Genomic DNA, 25,969 nt, shown 5'->3' with positions numbered 1-25,969 from the left:
GCCGGCTTCCTCTACCCAAAGTGTAGTAAATGAAAATATAGCTAAAAGAAAGAAATACAGGCTTCCAAAAATAGAATTGAAGAAGTTTTCTGGGGAAATAATATATTTTTGGAGTCAGTTCAGTAAAATACACGAAGATGAGGACACGGGGGAGGAAGATAAATTTCAGTATCTCATTCAAGCTATGATATAAGGTTCTAGAGCGTACGTGTTAGTCACAAGTTTCCCCCCGACTGCCGACAATTATCATAAAGCGAGAGACAGTCTTCAAGCTCGATTTGGTAGGGAGGACTTACAGGTAGAAGTTTACGTTCGTGAACTACTGAAGCTAGTTTTAACCAATGCAGTCAATTCTACAGAAAAACCAACACTTAGTAGCTTATATGATAAATTAGAATCACATCTCAGGTCTCTGGAAAGTTTAGGAGTTACTACAGAAAAGTGCACTGCAATGCTATACCCGTTAATTGAATCATCCTTGCCAGAAGAAGAAGGGCCTGGCAAAGGAATACTTCTTTCAGATGTGATTCTGTCTCCAAAGATCGTTTGAAACAGCTCATGGCTTTTCTCCAAAGTGAAGTTGTTAGTGAGGAAAGAATTTCATTAGAAACGAAAGGGTTCAACATTAATACATCCCAAGGGCTCAAGATTAAGGGAGGCAAAAAACCAAGGGAAGCCTCTGAACCAAATGTCCCCACCGCTTCTGCCTTGTTATCTAGTGATATTTCTAAAAGGCAGGAGTGTGTATTTTGTCTTAAACCGCATTCAAGTTCAGAATGCATTGAAGCTCAACAAATGACTGTGGAGGAAAGAAGGAAAATCTTGAGTAACAAGCACTGTTGTTTTATTTGTTTAAAGAGAGGTCATTAAAGTAAAGCTTGTAAATCCATTATTATATGTATTGTTTGTGGTGGGAAGCATGTGGTACTAATGTGTTATAAACTTGTTAACAAAGACAAAGAAAGTGTTTCCAAAAATAATTTTGAGGGAGAAAGAAAGTCGATTAGTGAGGATGCCACTCATGTAGATAAGACTATGGCTAACGTCTCTTGTTCTCCTGAGGTATATTTGCAAACTCTGGCAGTTGTTGTTGTGGGTAAGAGTAAACAAAAAACAGTGCGAGCGATCATTGATACCGTGTCTACTAAATCTTACATTATGCGTGGCCTAGCTGAACAAATGGGGCACCAGTCAGTCGGAAAGGAAACTCTAATACACTCTTTGTTTGGTGGAGTATGTTCCCAAGAGGTAAAGCATGATTGTTACAACATAGGTTTAAGAAGATTAGAGGGAAACTATTCCAAGGAACTGCAAGTTTTGAGCCAAGAAATAATTTGTGAAGTTGTCCCATATGTTAGAAATGGTACTTGGAGTGATGAGATAAAGGATCTGAAGATTTGTTTAACTGACGTACAAGACCGAGGAACCATACAGATTCTACTGGGAACAGTGGCGACATGTTCCAGGAACCATGAATCCAGCTGACCTGGCATCAAGAGGATGTGATCCAAAGCATTTACTGGAACAGAGATGGTGGGAGGGTCCGAAATGGCTGAAACAATCCCCTACTCAATGGCCCTGCTCCTAAGTTACAAGAAACGATGAAGAAGTGTTCGAAGAAAAAAGAAGAAAAGTCAACACTATGACCGCAATAGAAAATAAGTCAAATACGCAAGAGTGGCACCTCGACTATTTCTCGAGTTTTCGGAAAACAGGTCGCATGATGGGGTGGATCTTGAGATTTCTGCACAATTGTCGACAACAAAAATTAACTATTATATACGCAGAACTATCAGTTGAGGAGACGACCAGAGTGGAGAAAATGGTGATGAAGTTCATAAAAAAAGAGTGTTTTGTAGAAGTAAAGGACGAGAGATTTAGCACACTCTGTGTTTTCACTGATGACGAGGGAGTGATGAGACTGAAAACAAAGATAATAGCACGTCGGTATGATTATGCTTTCCGCTGTCCTATTATCCTTCCTGCAAAACATGCTTTAGTTCGTGCTCTCATTAGGGAAAAACACAAAGAGTTATGTCATGCTGGTGCACAGATTCTGCTCAGCGGGCTCCGACTGAAATACCGGATCCTCGGTGGAAGAAGAACTGTGAAGAGTGCAATTGCATCATGTGTTGTCTGCCGAAGATACCATGGAAAACATCTTGAAGCGGAACAGGCTCATCTACCTGTTGACAGAGTGAGAGAGGCTTCGGTTTTTGAGATATCAGGGGTAGACTTTGCAGGACCTATGATTTTGAGAGGAGGAGAGAAAGCCTGGGTCTGTTTGTTCACGTGTGCAGTTTTTCGTGCGGTCCATCTGGAGTTTGTGACATCTTTGGCTACCTCAACATTCCTAGAAGCTTTTCGACGTTTTGTATCCAGACGTGGAAGGCCAGCGATAGTCTACAGTGATAATGGGACGAATTTTCATGGCGTCTGTAATGCCTTGGAGACGATTCAGTGGGATAAAATTGTTCAATATAGTTCTGCAAATGAAATTTAATAGAAATTTAATCCTCCCGCTGCACCGTGGTGGGGAGGTTGGTGGGAGAGTTTGATTTTTGTTATCAAACAAATGCTCAGGAAAGTTATGGGAAATTCGTGCTTGTCGTACCAAGAAATGATGCCAGTCTTGTGTGACATCGAAGCTGTGATGAATTCTCGGCCGCTTACCTACCTGTCCAATGATGGGAGTGACCTGGTGGCAATAACCCCTGCAACGTTTCTGCAAGAGGTCAAGGAGGTTGGAATGCCCGATATCAACATGATAGAAAATGTAAGATTCGACAAAAGATACAGATATAGACAGAAAAGAAAAGAAACTTTAAGGTTGAGGTTTAGGAATGAGTATCTTGGACAACTAATTCAGAAGAACTACCATACAAAACGTCAGTACAAACCCTTCGTGGATGAAGTAGTACTAGTAGACAATGACAACCCCAAAGGACTGAATTGGCCGTTGGCAAGAGTGATGGAAGTTATCCCTGGCAAAGGTGGTGTTGTGAGACTTGTTAGTCTGAAGACTGAAAGAGGGGTACTCTTGAGACCGGTGCAGAAGGTATACCTACTCGAAGTGACATCTGCAGAAGACCACGTCTTCAGATAATTTAAGCTGTGTGAAAAGAAAGAAAGTGACCGAAGGACAATTAAATCATCGACCGATAGCTCCAAACTGAAATCTAGTAGTGGGAGACTGGTGATTAAACCCAAAAGATTTGAGGATTGAGTGATATTTTTTCACAAGTGTTCATTTATTCTATGTGATATTTATCTCAAGTGTTTTTTATTTTGAGTTCCAAAAGAGACATGAAAGGGGAGAGGTGATCTTACTGTTTTGTATTCTAATGTGGATAAATGATGTGTTGCGTTGTTCCCACAACTCAAGGTGGGAGGATGTTGAGTTTGTAACATATTTGAAATTAAATTTAATATGATAGGGTTGGCAGTAGAGAGAGATGTCTGGGTTAGAGAGGGTGTGTGGGTGTTGAAAAAAATGTGAATGGCTGACATATAGAAGTGATTGTTTTTTCTTCTGAATAAATAGTAAAAATATATGATTTCAGTGGGGTGTTTTCTGATTTTTAATTGGTGAACCTAACAGAGGGATTATAGCCCCCTGATGCATTGGGGTCTTGAGTGCAGTTCTGAACATAGTGAAGTTGGACAACATAGATGGCAAACGGTGGGACTATTAGTTAGAACGGAATCGAGATATGATATTAGGGCATTTGGGTTATATGACAAGCAGGCGTAGAATGTACAGGCATTCTTTTTTCTTTTTTGGTACAGGCATCTTCTATTTCAGGTCATTTTGGAAGTTTTGATTCCATTCGAATCATTGTACTCCTGAGATAACGCGAAGTTCTGTACACGCTGAACCCCGTTCAGGTGGATATTAGCTGCAATCCTCCAGGCAAGAGTTGCGCTGCTGTAGGAAATTTTTGAACTCTTTGAGTTTCCTATGAGAAAGAGGAAATTGCTTTGTCATCAGCACCATCAGCATATAGATTTTCGCGTACGTTGAACCGGGTGTATCTGATGTGTATAGATTGAATAGTGTCGGTGAGATAACGCTACTCTGTGGCATTCCCGCTGTAGTTAGGCTGGGATCGGACAGGGTTTTGTTGACTTGGAACTCCAGTAAACCAAATTTTAAAGCCGGAACAAAAAACTATGTTATGGGTATGTATCCCATTAGATCATATTGATATGTTTTAAAATTTCAGGACGACCTTAATATAAACAAACTAGGGATAACTAAATAACGATAGCTGGATAGCATTTTATTTAAAGAAATATTTTATGTGCCTGTGATGAGACGGTTTCTTGATTGACACAGAGTATTAATACACTGCATGCATTAGAACACCCTTTGTGGCCGTCTGCTTCACTGTGCTAATATGTTACTGGTTTATTGTATCACATTCTTTGTACACCAAAGTTATCCATCCAGAGTCCGGTTCCATGGCTAAATGGTTAGCGTGCTGGCCTTTGGCCATCGGGGTCCCGGGGTCGACTTTTAACCAAAATTGGTTAATTTCGCTGGCACGTGGGCTGGGTAAATGTGTCATCTTCATCATCATTCCATCCTTTTCACGGTGTGAAGGTCACCTACGGGCGTCAAATCAAAAGACCTTAATCTGGCGAACCGAACTTCTCCTCGAACACTCCCGGCACTAAAAGCCATACGTCATTTCATTTTTCATCCACCCATGTCTGCATGTGGTCGAATTCATCGCAAACTTTTGTGATGGAAGCGGGTGTGGATTTCACTGGAAGTCGCAAGTTACGGTTTTTGTGTCATTCGGACCTTCTATTGGAATGCCATAGTACTGCCAACTAATGGTAGAATATATATGGAAAAGAGAAACTTGCTAACTTCATTTAATAAATTGGTTTGTGATTTACACGAAATAATAAACAGCTTGTAGCTGACTAGTTACTTTAAGACTGCGAGGTTTTATGCTATACATGAATAGTAGGCTATGCTTGCAATAATTTTCCATCATAACACCGAAAATGAGAAAAAATTCAGGTAGGTGGCGTTTGATTTCCAGGATTCAATTGGAGAAAATCCTGACCATGTAAAGGGGGACACCTATTTAAATAAGTTTTTAGATAAGACCTTGATGCCATATCCTGACAAACGGACGTGAAATGTCCAGAAAAATGTCTCCACTGTGCCACAAAGTAATTTTACTATAATGGAGACCTGATGCAGGTTCTTCGAGCTGACGCCGTACAGGCGACGTGCGCATCTGTAGGGATAGAACTATACCTGTGATGAATTCTAATGATAAAAACGGTAACCACACCCAGTCTCTGAGCCATTGGAATTAACCAACGAAGGTTTAAATCCCAGAAAGGAATCGAACCGTAGACCCCCTGGACCAAAGGCCAGCACGCTAACTACTTACCCACGGAGCCGGAATAAACTCGTGTCCACGTCGCGAGGTGGTGCAGCTCTTTATCAGGCACACCTCCAATGGAGGTGACCTGTATATATCATTTCAAAGACATACCAGCCCTCCTGCCAATCTTACATTTCTGGCAGTAAAGGAACCCGAGCCCCCGAGGGCGGCAACTAATAGTGCTAACCGTTACGCTACGGAGGTGGACACAAAAACAGTATGATGATCGGATTGATCAAGGCAGAATCTCCCTGGCCTATCAAGATAAACAAAATAACGATCAAATTGATCCAAGGCACAAAAAAATTATGCTGGTCAAGGAGCATCAGTTATTAGCACCTGGCATTAAAATCCCATGTAGATTAAATACGCCTTTTGCAACGAGAAAATCTATCGAAATAAACTCTTTTGATTTGGTAATCCTAAAATATCATTTGTATTCAGTTGAAAATATCTCAGGAAACTGTGGTAGCCTTTAACGCTGAAATGCAGTATTCCTTTCTGCCATAAATTTACTGACTTACTTCCAATCGACAGATCTGGAACACGTAACTTACATTAGATTAAATTTAAAACACCGTGTTACACATAATATGAAATATAAATTTGTATCGTCTGTACTGAAAGTTTACCAAAACTTGTCGGAATAAATCTCGGCGAACACAGCGCGAATATTTTATTTTTATTATTATTATTATTAATAATAATAATAACAACATTCAGAACACGACATAACCACCAATTATCGAATGAAAAATAACTCAACTCTGACACTGATTGACTTACACGACACAAAATATAACATAACACTACCTAATCTTAATTTACCACCCACCGCTAACAGGAACAGCTACCCTTTACAAGAATAAAAGCGCCCAAATATACACTTGGTTATAATACAATTTCAACAGACCTTATACAGCAATATACGATGATCTGTTGGTCAACCAGCAACCTCCAATTTAGAACCGCATAATACTACAAACTTTCAAGCTGAATGAAAAATTCTCCTCCCACTTCTTTCTTTTGGCTTAGATATATTTACATAACATTTAAAAATATAACATTTGCGTCATGGTACATATAGAAACTACCATGATACTTAAATGAGCACTAATAACGTATACACTTCTTACTGATAATAGAAATGTCACTTGATTAATCAGCACGCTCAAATCAGTTTCATTCATCGGCGTAAAAAACAAAACAAAAATCGATCACAGTATGTCTGGTGCTCGACTGCCGGCTACTATTAGCTGGATAACGGCAGAAAGAGGTAAAAAATCTACTTGAAACACAGCTGTCTCATAGGGTGTGTTATAAAAGCAGACTTCTCACAGAAAATCTCGGCTGTACAAAGTTAATGTTACAGCTGTACTCCACCATGCAAATCTTATTTCATTTAACACAAATACTGGAAATATTTGTAGGAAAATAATTCATATGAAACGTCAGTCACACAATTAGTATTGAAATTACAAAGTATTTCCTAAAGGTCAGTTTGCCTCGTTCTCGAAATGAAACAAGTCTTGTCTAACTTGCAGATCACAAAAAATTTAGAGTCCCGATTCTCACTTCATAAGACCAAGTCTTTCCTTCGCAGATCAGAGTCCCGAATTTCACTTCGTAACAACAAATCCATAATTAGAATTCTGACTCATTCTCCCGCGAAATGTGTCCGTCATCTATCGATATGCTGATCACTGTGAAATACCGATGGTAAATGACTACATTTATCATGGTGTCCGTCCATTATGAAATCCAGATGACACTTTGAATGGGCTTGTGATCACTCCCTTTCCACCAAATACTACTCCGCATAATAACAAACTCGTGAGCCATAGGGTTTCACATCTTGACTTGAGTTTCAACTGTAGATAAAAATATAGCCAATGCGTGCAACTGAATGTTATGGCCGATACTATAGCTTACTACTTCCTTCTTCTCCCTTTCCACAAGATCCATCCACACGTTTGATACAGCGTGGTGCGGTTCCAACATATCTGCTCTGCGGTATCACTTTTTAATAGAAACCATGCATTTTTTGGCCCTTATGCTCGGAAAATATCTCAAAATATTCTGGAAATTTTGACAACGAAATGTTGTCTAATTTTCATTAAATGGAGCATTTCTGGGAAAGAAAATAGTTTCCTACCTCACAAAACTTCTCATGATGCCAACATGCCGAAAGAAGGTTATTATAATTTGGAATTGTTAATCACTCCGAATTACATTAGGAAGTTTCTGTCCCGGTCTTACAATTCCATATAAATTTATTGGGAGGGATTGTTTATGCTGTCATTCACTGGCTGCTTATATGCAATGAGTAATGGCGCTCTGGAGACAATGAGTAATCAGGCTCTCTTTTCACAAGCATATTTACAGATATACATACATACTGTACCCTTGGGAATGTGGAGTCAGCGGTAATCTCCCCTATCATTCATCTGCCGTCCGACTCGCTGGCTGAGTGGTCAGCGTACCTGCTATCGGTTAAGAGCCCCGGGTTCGATTCCCGGCTGGGTCTGGGACTTTAACCTCCATTGGTTAATTCCAATGTCCCAGGAGCTGGGTGTTGTGCTGTCCCCCACATCCCTGCAACTCACACACCACACATAACACTACCCTCCACCGAAATAACACGCAGTTACTTACACATGGCAGATGCCGCCCACCTTCATTGGAAGGTCTGCCTTACAAGGGCTGCACTCGGCTAGAAATAGCCACACGAAAAAAAATATTCTGCCACGGCGGTCTGGAATAAAATATACTTGGCGCGATCGGTTCGGTATTATTCTTTTTCTTCTGGTACATAAGGATACTACTTCCTGCGGTACTATTACTACCAAATAAGGATGGAACAGGTTAAAATGTTACTAAATAATTTATTCAAATATAAATTAATTAAAAATCGAAATATTTTAGTAGGCAAATTAAATCATTAAATTGACTAGGACTGTAAAATAGCCACCAATAACTCGGTTATACCATCAGCAAGAATTCTCCATAACAGACTTATTAGACTGAAATTAATTATTGACACCACATGTGTGCATTATTGACCAATGACTGGCGTAACCTAGTTACCATTATCTACAACTCCAAATTCAATAATTATTACATAAGAGAACGCTGAGCAGTGTTAAAGTTATATTTTGTTTAATTGACAGGTATCGAAATTAAAATCATAAAAAATAGTTACATTGACTTGTATGAATTGGTACTGCTCTGATAAATAATTAGGAGTTTCCTGAGAATACACCTGAGTTTGGGAGTTTATTGCTGCCTGTTACCTTATTGTTATTTAAAATAGCATAAGATTAAATTTGGTCTCAACTGACCTTACATTATCTGGTATCGGAAGAATACTCAAACAAGACTTTTATCCATGAGAATTTCATGATCTCTGTGTTTTCACCATGGGTTATCTAGGTTATAAATTCACACAAAGAAATCAAGTGAACAGATCTGCTTAACAATTACATATTATAATTACACATTCAAATGTGTTGCATGATTCCAATACCCTTTTCACCAATTATATACAAATGTCCGAAGTCCACTGCTTTACACTTACAGTCCTACTTATTTACAATTCTACAGAGGCCTGTTCAGTGACTTTATTTTTCAGTTGTGATTTACTTGGATACTGAAAGCGAAATGTTGTTTTAAGAATATAACCAAGCTGTTTTCCTCCCCTAAAGTTAATGACCTCATATTTACATTAGACCTTGGGTGAATCCCACGATGACTAAATAAAACAAACTAAGTGAAAGAAAGAGGCAGCCAAACCTCAATTATAATAATTCTACGATCTACTGTAAATATACTCCTGAAGGAGAAGACATCCTATCATATCTAACTTATAATATTTACATCAAGCTGCAAGATCACGTGCAAAATTGAGTGTAACTTCTATCTCAGATGCTGAAGACACCTGTCTTTCAAATGACTGAATGTCACCAAATGTTCTATTGATTTCTCTCGTTACAGTGTCTATGGTAATATCTCACCGTGGGCGGTGTGTGTGACCAAGTCCAATTTCATCATATCATGGTCACTCTAATAATTTAAAGAAGCCTGAAACTTTGCATAATTTCAACATCAAAGAAAATCAGATTAAGAAATGAACACTCATCCATCCATGACAAAAATTACGAATGAACAAACAATCAAAATTCCTGGACAGGAATAAATAAACATTATTTAACCTCCGTAGAAAATGTTATTGTGTCATGGATTATTATTATTGTTATTCACAGGTGTAATTTTTATAGTATAAAATAATTGGATATACATTTAACTTTGCTTCATAACAGAGTACAAATCTGGAATCAATCCGATATCAATTAAATATTTTCAATGCGTCTGGATGTGAGTACGGCAGTCTTATCTCGTGTATAGAGCACTTTTTTAAGCAGACATCTGCCTATCTCTATTACACAGTGGCTAGTCCTTCATTAGTTCATTTCTTATTTCCACGTAGATTCTTATTTTTCTCATTAACATTCTTTTCTTATTCGTAGACATTTACTCACTAGCTTATCGCTTGTTAACTAGGATCATTTCTACTAGTACCCCAAAGTAGTATTTCCTCCTCATGCGGGGATTCTCATTTTTCTTGTTTGTTGTTCGATATATCATTATATCATACCTCAACTCACTTCTATACATCCAATCGGCACAATATTAGTTCTATTCAATGTTACGTAAACAGTCCAATATATTCATAATTTATTTCTTACAAGTTCCCAATTATTTTATTACTGCATGGCCAAACACATCCTCTCTGGGATATCAATATCCAACTGTTCTGACGTTATGTCAGAAACCTCTTAAAATTCATAACTGAGAGTCAGTTAAACACTCACGCAAACAGCGACAGAATTATAATAATTACCACCTTATTTTTACAAATTTTCATAAATAGTTATTGTTAATCACGTCGTCGGCAAACATCGAGACAATTATCATTATTATGGTTGCGATCCATCACTATGAAAATTCTTGACACGGATAGATATAAATTTAGGTCGTTAAACGATACAGTAGACATTCCAACACTTTGCACACAATGAAATCAATACGCGTGAAGCAAATAGATGATTTAATGTTGCGCCCTTAACATTAATTCACGCCATGTTGGCAATTTATGGTACGTGACCTACAATTTTTCGTTTAAAGCAATGTTAACTGTCCTACACGAAACCCTAAAATAATGCAAGATAGGCATAGTTATCTCCACCGGATGACAGCGTGGTCGCGGCTATAGTTACTTATTTACACATTAATTACAACAACATTTCAATCACTTGGCACTTAAATTTGCTACTTAAAGTTTCCAAACTGCATCAGTCAGGCTATCCCATGCGATCCATGGCAACTTCCTTGGGCTAAACCATATGAAAGATTAACGTTGACACGGTGAAGTCTGGTGTATATCAAACTTGGCGTATTTTACATTTATGACAAACGCCTTATTTATGCACACGAAACACTCTTCTTCAACTTAATTCTAAGCTCTAATATTGTTATTTATTCTAACACACTCCTAAAGATGACGCAATCTTTCTTGTGTATCTGGTGTATATCAAACTTGGCGTATTTTACATTTATGACAAACGCCTTATTTATGCACACGAAACACTCTTCTTCAACTTAATTCTAAGCTCTAATATTGTTATTTATTCTAACACACTCCTAAAGATGCCGCAGTCTTTCTTGTCGATATGAACTCTTAAAAAAAATTACGCTGTTATCCCTAAGGTAACTTTATCTTATAATCGCTATTAACGGATCAAATTTTCATAAATCAATGTTTGTAAAACAAAGAGTTACATTTATCTTTGTGTCACCCCAACAAAATACGGTGAAATACATATTAATAATACCACCAAACAAAATACGTACAATTCCATATAAAGATCTATAGGGTCTTTTCGTCTTTCATATTCATTTAAGCCTTTTGACTCAAAAGTTAAATTCTATTTATTACACGGAGACAGTTAATGTTTCGTCAAACCATTCCCTCGCTCTCTCAGCGTAATTTGTGACACTGTCCTATATTTACCTACCTCCCTATCAGCCGGTCTCATATGTGGCGAACTGGCCCTCTTAAAATCTCGGTCAAATGTGCTACCTTTCCTGACGGTTGGCTAAGAATTATTCCCACTCTTCCTTTTAACGTTCATTGTCCTTTAAATGATTGTCCGTAATGCGCTTAAGGACATGCTCCCGCACTTAAAATACAGGTGACCACACAACGGATTTACCAAACTGCTCCCTCTTTACCTGCTCAATGTTCCGTTAGCCTTTGCGGAATGTAATGCTGTCCACCTCACTGTTTCAAAACAAACCGGCTACTTGTACTTCTCCCATCTACTCATGATATGAACAATGTCCTACGAAATAGGAAGTTGTTACGTTAAGAAAGTCCTCTACTTAGAGCCTATTTCTCCACGGCGAGTGAATAAAATATAGTTTATGAATATTCACTTACATTTTTCAATTTCCTTGTTGCAAGTTCTGAATAGTCGATCGCTTAGCGTTCCCTCGAATTCGGCTGAACACGCACACGTAGTCCTTTACGACGGACTTCACTTATGGACTGAACTCAACTGTTCGACTGACTGAAAATGAACTTGAACTGTACTCACGAGAGTGCTGATAAAGTGGTGTCCAGGAAAAAGTGCCGATGATTAGTTTGCTCTTGGTTCGTTTCACGTCTGTTATCAGCCTTCGGTTCTAATACGTGATTATAACTCAACTTCCGGTGATATTAAGGAGCGTCACAAATTAAACCAATGGTTTCATTAATTTATTAACCACCGGGCGAGTTAGCCGTGCGGTTAGGGACGCGCAACTGTGAGCTTGCATCCGGGAGATAGTGGGTTGGTATCCCACTGTCGGCAACCCTGAAGATGTTTACCCGTGGATTCCCATTTGCATACCAGACAAATGCTGGGGTTGTACCCTAGTTAAGGCCAAGGCCACTTCCTTCTAACTCCTAGCCCTTTCCTGTCCCATCGTCCCCATAAAACCTATCTGTTTCTGTACGACTTAAAGCCACCATCACAAAAAAGATAATTTACTGACTTTTTTATGCAGACATCTGCCTATCTCTATTACACAGTGGCTAGTCCTTCATTAGTTCATTTCTTATTTCCACGTAGATTCTTATTTTTCTCATTAACATTCTTTTCTTATTCGTAGACATTTACTCACTAGGTTATCGCTTGTTAACTAGGATCATTTCTACTAGTGTCCGTGGTTTCTTTTTTTATTGTATCGCGGTACGGAGATGAAAGTATGAGTACGATCGCACCGTTTAGTATAATTCACTTGGCGTTGATTCAATTAAACTAACGCGGACCATTTGCTCGATGGCGCTACTATTGTTACTTCCGCTATCTACACGTGATCAGTTGCGCACAATGATTATTATTCCCCCTACTTTGTAATTAATTTAAATGGGTCCACCAAAATTTATTTTCACACTAATACAATTATTAGAAGCCCAATTGATGAGCAATTTTTCACAAACTCCCAGCTGGAATTTCGGCGGCAAAAAATGGGCAATTTGTTTGGGTGCGCCATTTACTGGGTCTACTCGTCTAATTACAAAGATTTCAGCTATCCTCTGTCCTTTTCGTACATCTTAAGTTTCTCTGTCTTACACAGATGCGTGGAAAATCTCCAAAAGAATGTTCTCCGGGTGTAGTAAACGACAGTCCCAAGATGCGGCAGGTGGAAGTTCCCAGGGAAAATCTGGCTGAGTGCATTTATAACATAATTGTTTAACAAACCCCAACAGAACGTGCCGTATCTCTTCTAAGGTTGATTAAACCTTCTACGTTTGTGGGCTGTGACAATACTAAAGTCCTATGCTAAAATTGTCGAATGTAACATTAATACACAGAATCTAAAGAATTAATATATTCTACCATATCTTCTAAGGCAAATTGGGTGCAATACATATGTACATACATACACATATTTTGATTACAGATAGTACGCATTTCTGCACTCTGTGAATTTTCTAAACGCCTCAAACATCCTCTATATTTAACTAGCTCTGTACGCTCGTTTAGATCAATATCTCTTACCTGAGTCTAATTACCGTCGTCTTGATCAATCTGTATTTCCCCTATCATCCATTATACACCTGTCTGACTTAATCTTCATCATTTGCCTCACAATGTCCCATTACCGAAACCAGCTTATGCCTACAGCTTCATCCATCGACGTCATTTCAAACTGTGTATCTCATTCTAAGTGTCCTACTTCCACTGGTCACACTTGTTTGACCAGAGATTACTCTCCCTAATTTCACGTCTGTTACTTCTAACTTAATTCTTTTTTTTTATTTAGACCATTTGGCCAAGCGCATGATCTAAAGCTCACTGTGGTGAAGTACATTCTAATATAATCATGGATACAGAGTAAGGTAAATTGATACACTCCAGTAATACACAGTGAGTGGCCAAACATCACGGGAAGGGTTGTCCCTTTAGAAAATGTGCCCTTGTATGACCCGGATAGCTGCGGTGTAGCTGAGCGGTCTATCACAGACATCAGTGTCGTGAAGGCGGCAACACGTCGCGAGTTAACGGACTTCGAATGTGGGATGATCTTCGGGCCATGGCGCTTCGGTCAGAGCATTGCCGAGATTACACGCAAAATCGGGTTTTTTTTGCTAGATGCTTTACGTCACACCGACACAGATAGGTCTTATGGCGACGATGGGACAGGAAAGGGCTAGGAGTGGGAAGGAAGCAGCCGTGGCCTTAGTTAAGGTACGGCCCCAGCATTTCCTGGTGTGAAAATTTGAAACCACGGAAAACCATTTTCAGGGTTGCCGACAGTGGGGTTCGAACCTACTATCTGCCGAATACTGGATACTGGCCGCACTTAAGTGACTGCACTTATCGAGCTCGGTTTGATTTTATCTATACGTGCTGCTTTATAGAGAGTGAGTTTATTTGCCAGGCTTTCCACTCACACTAGCATAATATTACTAATACCATTGTCCTCCTCTCCATGACTTCGGTTGTCTGCATACAAGAATATTTTCAATATATTCCTTCCACTTTTTCAGTTATACCCTCGGATCGAATATGAGTTCATCTGATCTACGCAAAAATGCTAAACACCTCAATTTTCCCTACCTTTCTTCATCACCGTCCAGAAATTATGTCCTGCCACTTGACCAAACATTTGAATGTTATTATCAAAATCTCCCCATGACTTCTTGGATTCAGTTATTATTTCTTCGCTCTGTTTCTTTCATCTACATAAAATTCCCTGCACGCATCAGCCCTCGTTTATAGGTCTTTCTGATACGTCTTCTTCATACGTTTACAAGCTGCCCTCACCTCATCATTCCAGTATTATACTCGTGTTTCCTCATCTCCAAACACAGTTATTTATAGGCGTTCCATCGATGTTTCTAGTACAGCATTCCCGTACGTAACTCATTCTGTATCTATACCTTGAACCTGCTTGCTGTTTACTGTTAGGAACTTTCCATTAATCATATACAAGGAATTCTGTATAATTTCCTCGTCCTGGAGATTCTCTACACTTATCCATCTGCTGGCTAATTTCACTTTCCCTATCCTAGGCTTGTAGATACACAGTTCGCTACAGATCAGATAGTGGTCTGTATCACCGAAAAATCGCCGGATTACCCGCACATTCGTAATCGATTTCCTCAATTCAAAGCCGGTTATTATTCCTTCTATTATGTATACGGTGCGCCTACCCTCCAACGTGCAGCTGTGAATAGCCTTGTGCTTGGAGAATGTATTTGTAACTGCTAATCACCTCAAAGTATATGATTCAAGAAAGCGCTTACCGTTCCTAGAACTTCCGTGCCTTCTCCACATCCTTCATTTCTATTTCCGTCAAATGCTAAATCGTTCACTCATTTCTATTCCTAACAGAAACTATGTTTCATGTAATAGTATTGCTGATAAAAAGACCATCCCCACTCTCTTCCGTTCCCACTCTTAATATATGTTATGAACAATGTATAATATCCTCTTTCTCGTTATATTCCCTTACCCGAATGCCATTAACTCGTTCAACGCATCCTCTTATTTTACCCAGTTAGTTCTACTTACTGTATCTCATAAGCCCCATTAACATTCATAGATGTCCGGCCCGCGGTGTAGGGGGAAATGTGTCCGCCTGTCACCGGGCGGCCCCGGGTTCGATTCCCGGCAGGGTCAAGCGTTTTAATTGTAAATGATTAATATCCCTGGCGTGAGGACTAAGGGTTTTGTCGTCCTTAACGTTCCTTTCAACCCATTCAACACTCTACACTTCTGCAATTCCAATTACACGCAGGTTCATATCACAAGGTGCAAGTAGGAGCGAAAGATCTCTACAGGTCGACGCCCTGAACAAATGGCATTAAAGAAAAACATTGATAGTGTTACCGGGGTTTCGTGGATCACAGAGAGGTAAAAGAAGGTGCAGGCTTGAATGGGTCTATCTACGATATCAAGATTCATATAAAACTTTAAATCAAAGGTTATATAACTTTTCACAAAATCAAACTTAACAACATTCTTCACTTAGTGAAAATAACAGTGTATCAGGTACAATGACAATTTCGATATAAGAATAGAAAACCACAGAATAGGAAATTTAACACTTTTGAGCTTCAAGCCCCTAATTTACAAATTTACAATGTCGCCAATGTAGCGCATACTTCAACAGAGCACTTTGCTCCAACTGTTAAAATTTACAGCCTTCCAGAGGCACCCCTCAATATTACAGCAATCTCAGAAATCTCAGAAAAGAGCTTACATGCTCTCCAACTTCAACCAAGGAGGCTGTGCTCCCAGCCTACTCAAGGCAATATTACACAAAAAAATCTTAAAATTTCTGGCCTCTCTAGGCCCAAACTACAATTTACAATTTTTGTACACAGGGGTATCTACAACCCAAACTAACGGGCCTTCGTGGGAAAGAAGTATATGTTAAATTACTGGCCCAAACACAAAAATATGGAGGCGTACACTTGCGATCCTTGAAAACCAATTTTTAAAACACTACTTGGGCTTGTGGCCCGATGGTGCAGAGGCTAATCCCACACTACTGAGGTGACTAACATGAAAGGATAATTTAATGCATTACAGGAAAACAAATAGTTACAAAATCGTAGTGACCTCAAGATAAATTGAAGGGGAACTCGAGAGGGTAACACACTCTCTATCCCCGATTTACAGTTTAAGACTTCATGAAATTTTACATTAGCAGGAAGAAAGTTTACATTTTAGAAAACAGTTAGTTACATAGTCGAAGATTAGGACCTTCCCCTCGGGTAAGTTTGCAGAGCTAGCTACATAGATAGAAAACTGTTGGTCATTACCTGGGCTGATGAACTGCCTGCCGAAGGATGAGGCACCCGGCCTCCTGCCTCAACACACAATAATCCCATGTAGCTTGAAAAATCCGCAGTTTATATACCCGAGGGAATAGTTTGAGAAGGCTCTGGACGAAATCCGGACACACCCCCTCAGTTTATTGGATAGTTTAAAAGTTACAAGAAGCCTATCATAGGCTGAAAAATAAATACAAACCATTTCCCATTGGCCAGAGTCAAAGCTGGCGGGACGAGAAGGAGGTGTTTTAAACCTTGAAATATCAAAAGTAATGAAATTAATTTAGTTGAGAAAACATAAGAACACAAAACTACTTTAAATCACTAGTTCTTCCACCGAGTACCAGAGTGCATGACCCCAGTTTTTGTAATGGCATCAATGGAGAAAAGTTCAAAATTATTGCTGTACACCCAAACAAAATAAATAAATCCAGTCAGTTTAAGAAATGTTAAGATAACCAAATACTTTGTTATTTATGAGTGACATCTTCCGATTAATGTCCCAACTTCATGCACTAGCTGTTTCAAGATTTGCATGTGTTGTATGTGTGATATAGAAACCAATAGCTCTTCAGCCTGAAAATTATTCCTGTGTTATGTACTGAATTTTCTCTTTCTCTGTTTTGTAAAGTTTCATGTATACTTCCCATACGATAAATAAATTGAAGGGGAACTCGAGAGGATAACGCACTCTAGAACTAGAATGTAACTAGAATCTACTTGGGCACGTGACATATTTTAGGGGAGATTTTAATGCAAAGGGTAGTACAGATGGCTGTATCGGGAAACTGCAAATACTGAATAGCTTTACTACCTCTGTTAATAGTTGGAACATTCTTAGACTTGTATTTATATATCCAACTGTACTGTCAATATTCTGTTAATTCCCATATATCTGGTATGTAATACTTAGAAAATTACCTGCGTGCGAAGTTTGCAAAACAGATCACTTAATTGTTGAACATTTCTCAATAATTGATTACTATTAAATAAAATCGTTCAAGTATGTTGGAATGAAAGAATAAATTGTATAAGAAATTAAATGCTACATAAGATATATACATTACATTTCATAAACGGCATAATCATCGCATATGGTAAAGCAGAAATCCTCACAGCTTTCGACGGTGACTGATTCAAATCTCCGACTTAAGTTCAGCAGAGGTAGCCGAAGGATGGTTGTAATTGGTTTGCACTGTGACGGACTGCTTCGTCTTGCCTCATCTAGTGGGTGTGGGAATGGAATTGGTAGTCGACAGGAGAGGAGTTTTGTGGGGAGAGTCACGTAACACACGGACGATCTCCAAGAGACAGATTGGAATTTCTCAGTTTGGTGTATATCAACGCCTCAAACGGTTCTCCTCGGATTAACTCGCTTCACAGTTCCTACTCGCTCTGCTCCCTCAAATACAATGACCAGCACACCGCCACAACACAAGCAATAAATGTTATGGAGAATCCAATATTCTAAAAGAACTCACGTGGATATTTAAGCTTGAACATTTAACGTTATTAACAAAATAATATATATTTAATTCACAGAAGATTAGTTACTGAAGTACATGTACATTAACAACAATTACGTATGATGTGAAAATTGTGTGCGTCGTGTAGTAGTCAGAATCAAACTTTTATTCTCCCTCGTACCCAATAGAGGATTATTTATTTATTATTTATCGTACGGCACATATATACAGAAACAGGAAAGCAAGTACATTATATCTTAATGTCCAATGTTGTTATCCATTCTACAGCCTCTGTAATGGCCTCTAGAATATCAAACCGATCTCCAGGGTAGGCCCTTCTGCTACACGTCTTTACATTGTATTCGATGGTTTGAAAAGGAACACCACAGTCACACTTCGGTTTTGTATCTTTCCCCATTTATAAAGGGACGCAGCGCAGACTCTATGACCGCATCGAATCCTATTGAGGATGATCCAAGTTTTCTTGGGAGATCAAACCTCGAATTAGGTGGGAATAAAGACCAAAGATGTTCACCTCCACACTGTTGCTTCACGTCCGTAGGTTAAACCTTAATAAGCCCTACAAGTGACTCCAGGGTGGTGCTAAGGAAGCAACAACTTTGGCTGCTGGACCTATCTCCTAAATATCTCCAAGCAAATATGCAAACCGTACGAAGTAATCCCAGTAGAGGAATATCAGCAGTATTGCGTCTCAAAGAACTTCTAATTACACATTTAAACATACGTACGTAGTCACCACTTTATCTGCTGCGCACGCTACCACTGAGGTTTCCTCCTTCTTTTGTATTCATTCTGATCTATTTATTTTTCTAATTCTTTGACGTGCGTGTTATATATATGCATTAATAACGTTACATTTGGGAGTTTAAGAAACTGGTCCTTGAAAAACTGGTAGGGTTCTCATAAGTTTTCTTGTTTATTTCCTCCTCGAGTTTATCACCGTAGCTGTTCAGTTTCTGCAAGTACTATGTGACTGCATATAATTATAATACACTCAGTAATAATATTGCATTATGCTGACGATGTTATACTGGCTAGTGACTCTCGCAGTAGATTAGAATCGTTCATCAACCTGGAAAAGGACGGATGATGCACGCGGACTGGGGCCTAACGTATCTAATAATAAACAACTGGAATATGGGACCCAGAAAGATGGGATAATTATCGTCATTATAATTCATTCTACGATGTCTTACGAATTCAGGTATATTAATGCCTGTTAGCAAATGTTGGCGCGCTCCGGGGTGTTCGAGCCCTCATGAATGCTGCCTGGCTTAAATGGTGGGAGATCACAGAGATCCTTTGTGCCAGGAAGATATATCTGCATCTGAAGTTAAATGTATACCGCAGGTTGTCTACCCAGTGGCTGTCTATGGGGCACAGTTTCGGTCCCCGTCTACAAGCCACGACTAGATGCCTCATACCATGAAAATGAAGGTGCTAAGATGGCCATGCGGCTCTATAACATCGGAAATTAAACCATCCAGACCTTTTTGAAAGCTGCTTTGATAAATTTTTTTACCAGAGATAAGGATTCGCTTGTATGGGCAAATAGCCCTAGCTGAACCAGCATATATTGCATAGCAAGCTATCACACTTAACTCCCTCGTACGGAGACCCGGAAGACAGTGTGGAAAGCGCTGGATTGACTTTGTGGGTGGGGATAGACAAATGGGCGTACAACCTGCTGTACCTGCGGACTAACTGGACAAAGTGGAAGGCCCGCATAGGCTGGCGAACCCAGCATTTTGACGAGGAAACGACAAGGAACAAAAAGTTGCACAAAGCCCTTTAAGAATATTGCTTGCCAAAATGAAACTACACGAGGCAGGATCACATGTCCCATTAATTGGTACGGTAAAAGATTCTTGATAGTATATCTAATGTCCTAATTTTGCCCCTGAAAACAAACAATCTGGAACAAGCACGAATAATGTATTACTACATTCAATTAGTATTATATTTTTCGGTTATTTAAGGATTGATTATTTATTTTTATTTATATCAGCATCTGTACGTATTTCATTTTTTATTCGGATGAATCATTATAAACTGCATATATATTTAGTCCTTCTGCGTTGTCTTTCAAATAATCTGCTTCGTTCTTTTGTGTTTATTCTCTTCCTTTTCATTAGTCCTTCTTCTCTCTATTTTCCTGGCAGACGTTTTGTTTCCCAGTAGTCATCTATCCTTGATATTTTCTTGGGTAACCTGGAGTTGTTCTATATCCCCTGAAGTCTCTTTAGCCCATGTGTTGGTTATTTTTAATTATAAATGAAATATTCCAGTGAGACTATTTGGATTCATTCTTTGGAATGTTCCGCTGCAAACAGTTCTTACTTTTATAACCCTCCAGATTATTTTCCTAATATGTAAGAAATAGTCAATGTTACAGAGTTTGCTCTAGTGTATTGGTACCTATGTCCAATGGGTTTCAATATTTACCTTAGTATAATTTTTTGGTGATTTACAATTCTTCCATCATCATTTCATGTTCTCTGTCGAATATTCGACTGCGTCAAGTACTTTTGGGCTGTTAACTGTTGAGTATTACCTTATTCCAGTATTAATTGATAACCATATTTGGTATAAATGTTCCTGATGTAATGCTAAGCTATCAATAGGTCCGCATTATTAAAATTACAAAACAAACAAATTCATGGATATAGCAACTATTAAAACGGTTGAGAAAGAAGGATAGGAAATTTAAATGCATTCAGTGAAATCCCTCATGTAGGAGAATTTTATCGTAGGAGGTTAGAGCCTAGTAAAATGTGCAACGGTACGTAGATCGGGTAATGTTGGAGAATGAATGAAGAAACGTGAATATTTTAGAATCTTTTTGATATGATTACAGGAAAATATAATACAAAGACAGAGAACAAATATACAGAAAAAATAGGTTTATTCTTGAAATGAAGCGTGAAATTGCTTTTCTCTCTAAATACAAGAAACCTTGAGATTTATTCTCCAGATCTGTATTTTTTTTAAAATGTAAATTGGAATGGTTTGTCGAAATTTAAGGAACAATAGTAGACAAAATATTCATGAAGCGCCATCATTTATCATTCCAAATACAGTGTAGAGTATTTCATTTTAAGGACAAGATTTACTTAGAAAAGGCAAGTGGATGGTTATAATGATGTGTATCGAAAGGACGAGACGGGATCTAGAGTTGTACGGACTTGATAACGAAGGACAGTATCGTCAAAATTAAAGTTAGTAAACAGAAGAGATACACGAAGATCGATCTTCAAGAATTCCATAGAAAATATCCTATTGAAGGACTTATTACGGAACATTTGCGAGTCATTTTTTCGAGATTTATAACGTTACAGTTTTCCATCAATACGTTTTAATTCCTATGAAATGTAGTATGGCTTTTAGTGCCGGGATATCCCAGGACAGGTTCGGCTCGCCAGATGCAGATCTTTCTATTTGACGGCCGTAGGTGACCTGCGCGTCGTGATGAGTATGAAATGATGATGAAGACTACACATACACCCAGCGCCCGTGCCGTAGGAATTAACCAATTAAGGTTAAAATCCCTGACCCGACCGGGAATCGAACCCGGGACCCTATGAACCGAAGGCCAGTACGCTGACCGTTCAGCCAACGAGTCGGACTGTTAATTCCTATGAATATGGTTTATATTTAAGGGTGAATATATTGAAGAGGAGGAGCATCAAATAGTAAAATATATAAAAATACAATGTAATATATAATTTTACAAAGTTTGGTGTGATTAAATATGTCATTTCCACGAATGTATTGACATGATCGTATACTTTAAAGTATTCGAAATTTAATATTTAGTTTATAAGTTCGGTTCGGCTTCTGATGAGGGTCTGTTATTAGCGCAGAAATATGTACATATTATAGACCTCAAACACTGCGACTGCTAAATTTCACTGCCTTACTGGTATTAATTTGGCCATTACCTACGTGGATAATACAAATATGGTTACGATCATAAGGAACAACGAAATAACTGTTCATAAACTATAAATAAATCTCAATGTTTATTTAACAATACAATGTATTTATTATTTGTTTATATACTCATTAACGTGTCATAGTAAGTTTAAGAGGTATTCTGTATAATAGTTGTTAATAGCTAATTGCTAAGCCAGTTAAATGAAAGGGAATATTATGAACACAAACATCAAGACGATTTTTCATTTTTATGTACTGCCCGACGTCAGCAATAAATCATAGAACGATAGTCGTGAACACTGTCATTCCCATCAGCTTTATTTTTAGTAGAGCATTATAGAAAACTACTTCAATTTATCTTTGTGTTTCTGGTACTGATCTCACCCGACCAACAGTTTCCGAAGGACATTTCCTCCCCTCTGCATCCAGTGGCACCAGACTTGTTACATTGAGCGAATATTTGATATTTTCACGTCCCTTCACTATTCAAAATCTTCAGATAGATTCAATAGATTATAGGGATGACCGACTACCCCTATGACTTAACTGAAATTAACAATAGCCACCATCGTACTGTACCTGAAATAATGGTCATTGAATAAGGTTAGAGTTATTACTATATCTGTGCTAACGGAATTTATTCGGAATTTTTATGAAATAAGGTCTCATCATTCCTAGATAATTCATTTCAAGTAGAAATTAATGCTTATGCTCATAGCAAGATATTACTGAGAGTAATATTTATTTATGGCATATTACGTTCTCCATGACTGGGATTATAATGTCAGGTCATGAAGGTGATTTGTCTATTAATTTGAATGATCTTGTACCCTTAGGCAATAACATATCGATGGTTTTCTTTTAAAACCTCGTATGTCCAAATGTTCTTCCTACCCATTGTATTCCTTAAGACTGGTCACGCCTCCCGGTCATATATTTGTATGCAGTCCATCAGAATAATTTTCGCTGTGTTCATTTTCCCTTGCGAATGTCTAAAGAAAAATGGACCTTACCGTACAGTATTGTAGGGATGTTGATTGCATGGCAAATTTACACGCTCCTACAGTATAATGTATTTAAGGTTGATTTTCCTCTACGAGTTGGCAGAGGAAAATGACCATAACGAAAATTATTCTTTTGGACTGCATATAAATATGAGAGTGGGAGGCGTGAACAGTCTTAAGGAATATAATGGATAGGAAGAGTATTCGGACTTACTAGGTTTTTAAAGAAAGCCATCGATATAGTATGATAGAAAAGGAAAGAGTATCAAAAATATCTGCCTAATGTTCCAGGAAATTAATATTTCACTTACTTGCTAAATAGTAATTTTACAGTCTAAAAATCTATATAAATAAACGGGTTGCCAAGAAGTACAATAATAGGAAATATATTACAAAATAATCATAACACCATTTGAGAACAAAGGAAAACTCACAGTTACTATTCAGCCCCTATAATTTTATGCCATTTCTACTATGTAAGCAAATGTGACTAGACATTTACAAATATTGCTGTCCTCTAGCAATATCCCTTCGAAAAATCACAATATGGGCATAAAATCTCTGATTCTAAGGTAGTTATGGTAGGACACCGGCATTTGTCACGTTAAAGACATGCGATATACCATTCAAAATTCGTGCAGGAAATAGTGGAAGGTTTCATTGAAGGAAAAATTAAATTGACGGGCGAGATACCGCTGTCGTGGATGACACAGCATATGAATGTGGCAATGAAGACAACTGCGAAAGATCGTCTGACATTGAGGGACTTCATGGCATATAACCAGTCCTATGAATGGTAAATTAAGGCGATGATAATAAGAAAATAATACGATCAAAACTTATCACTGTCACAAATTCTGTATAAGAACATGAGGAAATTCAAACAATCAGCAGCTCTCAATCACAACAGCATTTCCTTTTCTATATTGACATTTTCGAATTATTACACCAGCTTACATTTGCTTTCTTTTTTAAAAATAGAAATCCATGAGAACGGCTTACTCAAACATCTTTATACTTTCTTTGCTGTGATATAACACTTCAGTTGTCATCAATGGTACGTTTACGTAACTGTGTTATTCTGATAAAATCTACAGGTGGATTATTTGTAGACTGCATCCCAATGATTTCAATTTTAAAAAATTAACAACATATTTTCGTGCAGAATTTTTTATTTTGTTATTTTGCCCTAGGTTAAGTATAGTCTACCTTTTCATTTGATTAGTTTTATATTTATTTACTTCCATTGTCAGTACAATTTTATTAATTTCGTAGTTATACAGTAAAGAGTAAAAATATATACGATTCATTGAATAAATTCAAATCTCGCTTTGTATTACTGCATATAATTTTTGAATCATTGACGGGTACAAATTTCTTGTAAAAATATTATGTTAGATATGTGAAGCTGTTCGTTTTCCATTTTCATTTTTCTCCTCCAGAATAATATAATTTGTGTTTGTTGCAGGTGAGAATCCAGCAGCTATGCAGCATGGAGGATGCGGCTCGTGGTGGCAAGGCTTAAGTCATAGGGTGTCAGTACAGCTCACGCTATTCTGGCTACTGGTGCTGGCGAGGTGACACCAGGGCTAAGTCTCCTCCATCCAACTAACTGGTGCTGTTAACCCTGCCCGTGACATCGGTGCTCATAACTGTAGCTACCAGCTGTGTAACGCCAACAATATCAGAGATGTTGTATAGAACAAGTATATGGACATTCTATCTACGGACATACATATTGGATTGAGCATTACTTTCACGAATTCATGATCGTATGATTTAGTAGAATATGTTGTGCATAGGAATTAGACAGCGTGGAACTGGAGAGGAATTTTGAACGTTATTGCACGGAAAATCAATCTCAGAGATAAGAAATTTTAGATTTATTCTTCGGACATCACAAAAATTAGACAGATCTCGAAGAATTGAGACTATTTAGCAATCAACATGGCCGTGTAGCATGTGGAAATCATGATTATATTTTCGCATATCGTAAAGAGAATATGAAAGTTAAAATATAATGAAAATAGTATTGAATTTTATAATTTTAAAATATGAGTTAAATTGTTGATACTACTGCGAGATTAAGTACAGCTCCTCAAAATTTTTTGAAGTACTTGAATATGATTTTGGATAATGTATATGTGAAGACAATGGTTATATGGGTCAGAAATTAACAAAATAATTGCAATGAGAAAACAATACGTTCATAGATAACTAATGCAAGCTCAAAAGCGTGTCCGGTACATTAATGCACTATGTATGCGAGGAGTGAATGTATGACCAATTATTAATATCCATACTCCGAGTGGAGAAATAGGACAAGTTAAAACTTCCTTCCGAAGATAAGTTTCAGTTTTCGGTAGCATTTTTCAAACGATCATCCAACAATCGTTCAAATATTTATGTACTTACGTGACGGTTGAATTGGGTAGCTAAAATAACACCAAAGCCTAGTACATTGAACAGTTTACTAAAGACTCTACCTCTGTGGTTTTCGTCACGTGTTAGTACCTAAGGAGGCTAATGGTGTGTTATTTCGCCATACGCTGAAGTTTGAGGAAATATATGAATTTTCATTCACAATTCTATTAGTCTTGATGTACACACCTCCTGAGGTATTTCATTTATTTATCACCTTGTAAAATACGGAATGTATTAATATTCAAACAATCACTGAATGACTTACCTTATAAGATATCATAAAATGTCTCTGGACCATGCAAATTTCGAGAATAA

At 38.0% G+C, this 25,969-nt stretch overlaps 1 protein-coding gene across 1 annotated transcript in view; it reads left to right on the top strand.

Moving 5' to 3' along the window:
- Positions 1–24,811, top strand: part of LOC136861099 (obscurin-like) — a 428,235-nt gene extending 403,424 nt beyond the window's left edge. Inside the window, exon 4 of the mRNA XM_067138800.2 lies at positions 24,699–24,811. Within this exon, the coding sequence (XP_066994901.2) occupies positions 24,699–24,811 (113 nt within the window). The remainder of the gene's footprint in view (positions 1–24,698) is intronic.
- Positions 24,812–25,969: the final 1,158 nt, after the last annotated feature.

Source organism: Anabrus simplex, chromosome 1 (assembly GCF_040414725.1).
Source record: "Anabrus simplex isolate iqAnaSimp1 chromosome 1, ASM4041472v1, whole genome shotgun sequence".
Lineage (NCBI taxonomy): Eukaryota > Metazoa > Arthropoda > Insecta > Orthoptera > Tettigoniidae > Anabrus > Anabrus simplex.
Note: the sequence above shows the minus strand (reverse complement) of the source record. Positions and strands in the feature narration are given on the sequence as shown.